General features: G+C 43.0%; 1 protein-coding gene across 18 annotated transcripts in view; it reads right to left on the bottom strand.

The window, feature by feature from the left end:
• Positions 1-836, bottom strand: part of DNM1 (dynamin 1) — a 121,820-nt gene extending 120,984 nt beyond the window's left edge. For 10 of the 18 annotated variants that reach the window (XM_056538716.1, XM_056538724.1, XM_056538723.1 and 7 more), the window contains exon 1: positions 499-832. In XM_056538716.1, the coding sequence (XP_056394691.1) occupies positions 499-659 (161 nt within the window). In that variant the 5' untranslated portion in view covers positions 660-832. Of the gene's footprint in view, positions 1-498 lie in introns of all 18 variants that reach the window. The other 8 variants (XM_056538708.1, XM_056538710.1, XM_056538713.1 and 5 more) reach the window with 4 other exon arrangements.
• Positions 837-7,332: the final 6,496 nt, after the last annotated feature.

Genomic DNA, 7,332 nt, shown 5'->3' with positions numbered 1-7,332 from the left:
GACATTGGTTCGGTCGGCCCCCTCCCTTTTTCCTCCATTGCGGTGACATACTGTACTGTATTCCTCAGCACCTCCTCCATTTTTCCTCTATATCCCCCCCCCCCCCCACCACCACCAAAACCATCGCTGCATATTAACCCCTTACATCAATCCTATTTTATAATCCATCAATCAGAATGCTATAAAGCACTATACCGCCATCTCTATGCGGATGGAGGATGGGGCTTGACCCAATGTATGGCTGAAGGTGACTGCTCCTGTTCTGCACCACTATTCATTGCAGTCCTGATGGACACAGCCATGTAAATCTGCTCTAATCCTGCAGCCTGCAATGCAGTGTTTCCCAACCAGGGTGCCTCCAGCTGTTGCAAAACGACAACTCCCAGCATGCCCGGACAGCCTTCGGCTGTCCGGGCATGCTGGGAGTTGTAGTTTTGCAACAGCTGGAGGCACCCTGGTAGGGAAACACTGCTGCAATGAATGGGGCATCCTCCTTACCTGCCCACGAAATTCTCCAGGACCGAGCTCTTGCCAGCACTCTGACCCCCGACTACAGCGATCTGGGGCAGGTCCAGGTTGGCATTCTGTCCGATGGCAGAGAAGGCATCTTGGAGCTTGTTGACCAGCGGGATCAGCTCTTCCATCCCTCGGTTGCCCATTTTTGCCGGCTGCTCCCCTCTCCCAGGCTGTGTCACTGTATATATCTATAAGCCCCTCACACCTTGTCCCCTATGACTATTGGGAGGAGGAGGAGGGGGGGGGGATGTGCAGGACCCCTCTGATCTGCACAGTCCTGCTTCTCCTCCTCGGCTCCCTTCTCCAGACTGCCAGCTCAGGCGCATCCAGCAAAGGCAGGATCTTATTGGGGAGGAGGAGGAGGAGGAGGGGGGTTTTAAAAAAAATAGGAGTTTACAGCCTTCAGCCGCCAGGGGGCGTGATGATGATGACAATGATTGCAGCGAGAAGACGCCTGGGAGGGGGAATTTAAACCGACGTGACCGTCTTCCGCCCCTAGATGGCGCTGCTCGCTCGTGATGACAATGCATTGTGAACTATAACTATTTCTTTATATCAGTGTTTTCCCAGTGTGTCTCCTGCTCATGCAGAACTACAACTCCCAGCATGCCCGGACAGCAGAAGGCTCATATCTATTTCCTGCAGCAGTGTTTCCTAATAGCGTGCCTCTAGCTGTTGCAAAACTACAACTCCCAGAATGCCCGGACAGCCAAAAGCCTGTATTTTTCTATTTATCTATCAACCGATCATTTATTCATTATTTAGTTCTTTCTTTCTATTTATCTATCCATCTCATATCTATCTATCTCTCATATCTATCTATTTATTTAGCTATCTATCTATCTCATATCTATCTATCTCATCTCATATCTATCTCATATCTATCTATCTATCTTATATCTATCTATCTCATATCTATCTATCTCATATCTATCTATCTCATATCTATCTATCTATCAATCTCAAATCTATCTCATATCTATCTATCTCATATCTATCTATCTCATATCTATCTATCTCATATCTATCTATCTCATATCTATCTATCTCATATCTATCTATCTATCAATCTCAAATCTATCTCATATCTATCTATCTCATATCTATCTATCTATCTTATATCTATCTATCTATCTATCTATCTCATATCTATCTATCTCATATCTATCTATCTATCTATCTATCTATCTAGAAGAACAGATTTGCTGCAGCACACAAAAGTAGTGGCAAGTGGTTTATTTCATTCCAATCGCTACGTTTCAGCCGTCCGTGCGGCCTTTTTCAAGCTTCAAAAAGGCCGCACGGACGGCTGAAACGTAGCGATTGGAATGAAATAAACCACTTGCCACTACTTTTGTGTGCTGCAGCAAATCTGTTCTTCTAGCATTGTGGACCTGGGACCTTCTGCTGCGTGCACCTATCTTTTTATATTTTTGAGGTGCAGCCCACCCCGTGTCTTTTATCTATCTATCTCATATCTATCTATCTCATATCTATCTCATATCTATCTATCTCCTATCTATCTCATATCTATCTATCTCATATATATCTATCTATCTCATATATATCTATCTATCTCATATATATCTATCTTTAAAAAAAACAAAAACTTGAGAATGGCGGTGAGAGGCAGTGGAAACGTTGCTTCTGTTTAAACCAGTGATGTAATAAATATCCACTTTTATTCACCAAATTTTTGTGCTGCTGAATTCTGGATTTATATTCTATCTATCTATCATTTATCATCTATCTATCTATCTATCTATCTCATATCGATCGATCTATCTATCTATCTATCTATCCATCTGTTATCTATCTATCTAACTATCTCTCATATCTATCTCATATCTATCTATCTATCTAACTCATATCTATCTATCTCATATCTATCTATCTATCTCATATCTATCTATGTCATATCTTTCTATCTATTTATCTCATATATATCTCATATCTATCTATCTATCTATCTATCTATCTTTCTATCTATCTCATATCTATCTCATATATATCTATCTATCTCATATCTATCTATCTATCTATGTATCTATCTATCTATCTATCTCATATCTATCTATCTATCTATCTCATATCTATCTATCTCTCTATCTATCTCATATCTATCTATCTCCTGCATGACAGTGTGTCTCATGCAGAATATGGCCCATGTATGCTCTTGTAAAAATTCCCATCAGAAAGTCCATAAAAAAGCTGTCAAAAAATCCCATTTTAGGTCAATAGGATTTTTTGACGTCGGTTATTTTTGATGGTGCAAATAACGGTGAATGCATAAATGATTGTCCCGTCAAAAATAACGGTGGAATAACGGACATTAAAATTATAACATTGAAGTCTTTGGCTGAACGATGTTCACAAAGTACATCCGTTATTTTATCCATCCATTATGATCCGTTATTGCTACTGAGCATGCTCAGTACAGCATCACAACCAGAAGGGGTTAAAGGGGTACTCCACCCCTAGACATCTTATCAAAGGATAGGGTATAAGATGTCTGATGGCGGGGGCCCCACCGCTGGGGACCCCCGCATTCTACCATGCGGCACCCACCTGTAACGGCTTCTGGAACCGCTGGAGGCCCTCAGGCTAATACCATCCCCCACCACAGAAACGGAAGATCATGACGTCACGACTCCGCCCCTGTGTGACATCACACCCGCCCCCTCAATGCAAGTCTATGGGAGGGGGCGTGACAGCTGTCTATAACGGTGCATGACGGATGAAATAATGGGTGATAACGGATGGAACATGTCGGTATTTTGACAGAATCACCAATAAAATAATGGGCATTGCTCCTCCGTTAGCATCCGTTATGTTCGGTCAATTCGTCTATTTTTTCATTACTTCTTTCAGCAGAAAAACGGCTGTCAAAATGCAGGAACATGACGGTAGTGTGAAAGAAGCCTTAAAATGTTGCAGATTTGTTCCATATTTGTTGCAAATTTGCTGCAGATTTGTCGTAGATTTGTTGTAGATTTGTTGTAGATTTGTTGTAGATTTGCTGTAGATTTGCTGTAGATTTGTCGCAGATTTGCTGTAGATTTGTTGTAGATTTGCTGTAGATTTGTTGTAGATTTGCTGTAGATTTGTTGTAGATTTGCTGTAGATTTGCTGTAGATTTGTTGTAGATTTGCTGAAGATTTGTCACAGATTTGCTGTAGATTTGTTGTAGATTTGCTGCAGATTTGTCGTAGATTTGTTGTAGATTTGCTGTAGATTTGCTGTAGATTTGCTGTAGATTTGTCGCAGATTTGCTGCAGATTTGTTGTAGATTTGTTCCATATTTGTTGCAAATTTGCTGCAGATTTGTCATAGATTTGCTGCAGATTTGTCGTAGATTTGTTGTAGATTTGCTGTAGATTTGCTGTAGATTTGTCGCAGATTTGCTGTAGATTTGTTGTAGATTTGCTGTAGATTTGTCACAGATTTGCTGTAGATTTGTTGTAGATTTGCTGTAGATTTGTTGTAGATTTGCTGTAGATTTGTTGTAGATTTGCTGTAGATTTGTTGTAGATTTGCTGTAGATTTGCTGTAGATTTGTTGTAGATTTGCCCCCCCCGCATACCCCGTTCCCTCATTACACTTGCAGTTACTGCAGAGTCCGGCAGCGGGCGTGCAGGGACAGCGGCGGCAACGAGGCGGCAGCGGCGATGTGCGGGAGGAGTGGCCTCCCAGCCAGTGGCCGGGGAGCCAATGCGCTCGCTCCCGTCTGTCTGATTGACAGGCAGGGAGCGAGTGCAGCCTAACTGAAAAGGGACTGATTGCCACTCCAAAATCAGTCCTTTTTCAGTAGCCGGTTTTTAAATGTAAATTAAACCTTTTTAATGAAAAAAAAATAAATAATAAAAGTATATTAGAGATATGTTGTAGTACATAAGTACTACAACATATCAAAAAATAAAGTTGGTGACCGTGCCCATTTAACTTCAGAAGCTCATAAGTACTGAAAAGATTAAGATTTTTTAATAGAAGTAATTTAGAAATCTGTTTAACTTTCTGGAGCCAACTGATATATAAAAAAGTTTAAAGGGGTACTCCGGTGGAAAACTTTTTTTTTTTTTTTTTTTTTTAAATCAACTGGTGCCAGAAAGTTAAAGAGATTTGCAAATTACTTCTATTAAAAAAATCTTAATCCTTCCAGTACTTATTAGCTGCTGAATACTACAGGGGAAATTATTTTCTTTTTGGAACACAGAGATCTCTGCTGACATCATGACCACAGTGCTCTCTGCTGACATCTCTGTCCATTTTAGGAACTGTCCAGAGCAACATATATTTTCTATGTGGATTTTCTCCTACTCTGGACAGTTCTTAAAATGGACAGAGATGTCAGCAGAGAGCACTGTGGTCATGATGTCAGCAGAGAGCTCTGTGTTCCAGAAAGAAAAGGATTTCCTCTGTAGTATTCAGCAGCTAATAAGTACTGGAAGGATTAAGATTTTTTAACAGAAGTAATTTACAAATCTGTTTAACTTTCTGGCACCAGTTTAAGTGGCCATCTGGTCATTCGTGGAGCGGCAGATGGTAGCAGTGGGTCAGGGCCGGTGAGCTTTGTACTTACCTCATACCAGCACTGTATTCAGCCATCAGCTCCAGTAATCACATAGCGACCTCTGTATGGAGACCTGGAAGCCATTATTACCCACGTCTCATATACTGCGCGCTATAGCGGTATATATTATTACAGCATTTATTACGGTACAAAAACGTGCTTTCGAAGCAAGTACAAATTCCATTCAGACGCTATAATAAAGACAGAACGATTGCACATGGGGTGTCGTTTTTTTCAAGAAGAAAATGGCGCCACATTTATCACGCGCTATACATTTTTTTGAGACACGTTTGCTCAACGTAGCTTTGCAGAAAGTGAGCCTATGAAGCAAGAACAGGAGCAGCGCTCACTTCATAGTCAATGCCGAACATCAGCGTTCATGGTTAGCCCCTTAAAGCGTACCTGTCATATCACAGAAAAAAAATGCTATATATGTTACTCACTCGGTCATGCAGATGCTTTACATGTCTTTTTTATGTGTCTAGATTTTGTATTTGGTTCACAAATCCTGCCGTTATGCAGCTCACTCATTCTGACATCCACTGCTCAGGAAGGGGAGTGTCCGAGGCAAGCACTAAGTCCGCCTTCACTCACCATGCATTTACTTCCTCCCTGAGTCTGCTGTGCTGGGTCTCTTCATCCAATCACTGCAGGCTGCTCTGTAACCCCCTCCTCTCTGTTTTCATGCTGCAGTCTGATAGGACAGGAGTGAGCACAGAGGAGTGTTAGTCCCGCCCTCACTTCCTGGACTTTGTTCCTGCCTGTGCTTCAGCTGGGACCAATATGATGCTGCAGCCGAACAAGATTATGTGTTCTTTATTTTTTATGAGCCATGACTTCTATACAAAGTATATTAGAAAGGTTAATGTTTTTTCCAGGACGTTCTGATTCTGAGAGTGCCCATTTAAGTGCCATGATCAATAGCAATCACAACACTTAAAAGCCTCAATGACAGGACCGGGTGCAAGGGTTGATCAGTTTCCATGCCAACTGGCATCCCCTGATTACCTCTATGCTGTCTCCAAGGCAACCTAATCATACGAGTGCCCAAGAGGGACTTAAAAAGTATACAAAAAATAAATAAAAAAACACACCTTAGGAACTGAGCAGGAGAAAATCCACATAGCAAACCTCTCCTGCTCTGGACAGTTCCTGACATGGACAGAGGTGTCAGCAGAGAGCAGTGTGGTCAGACTGGAAAGTACTACACAAATTCCTCTGGAGTGTACAGCAGCTGATAAGTACCGGAAGGATTAAGATTTTTATATAGAAGTAATTAAAATCTGTATAAATTTCTGCCACCAGTTGATTTGAAAACATATTTTTTTCCACCAAAGTACCCCTTTAAGGACACAGATCTTTTTGGCCTTAAAGGGGTACTCCGGCCCCGAGACATCTTATCCCCCCGCCGCTGGGGACCCCCGCAATCTTGTATTCGCCACCAGGGCCGTTTGAAGGAATTTGGGGGCCCCAAGCAAAACAGACATGGGGCATTATATGTGAGGGGCACATGACACGACTCCCCCCTGTCATGTGCCCATATAATGCCCCCCTGTCATATGCCCCTCCCATATAATGCCCCCTGACATGTGCCCCTCACTTATAATAACCCCTGTCCTGTGCGCCTCACATATAATGCCCCATGTCATGTGCCCCTCACGTATAATGCCCCCTGAGGGGGCAGGACAGGGCGCATTATATGTGAGGGGAACATGACAGGGGTTATTATAAGTGAGGGGCACATGTCAGGGGGCATTATATGTGGGGGGCACAGGACACGGGGTATTATATATGAGGGGCACATGACAGGAGGGCATTATATGTGAGGGGCACATGACAGGGGGGCATTATATGGGCACATGACAGGGGGACGTTATATGGGCACATAACAGGGGGGGGGCCCTGTCATGTGCCCCTCACATATAATGCCCCATGTCATGTTCCCCTCACATATAATGCCCCCTGTCCTGTCCCCTCAGGGGGCATTATATGTGAGGGGCACATGACATGGGGCATTATATGTGAGGGGCACAGGACAGGGGTTATTATAAGTGGGGGGCACATGACATGGGGCATTATATGTGAGGGGCACAGGACAGGGGTTATTATAAGTGAGCGGCACATGTCAGGGGGGCATTATATGGTCACATGACAGGGGGGGCTGTCATGTGCCCCTCACATATAATTCCCCCCCCCCCCCCGTTTTAATAATTCACCTGTACCATAGCGCCCGAGCAGCTCTCACC

Source organism: Hyla sarda, chromosome 9, assembly GCF_029499605.1.
Source record: "Hyla sarda isolate aHylSar1 chromosome 9, aHylSar1.hap1, whole genome shotgun sequence".
NCBI lineage: Eukaryota > Metazoa > Chordata > Amphibia > Anura > Hylidae > Hyla > Hyla sarda.
Note: the sequence above shows the minus strand (reverse complement) of the source record. Positions and strands in the feature narration are given on the sequence as shown.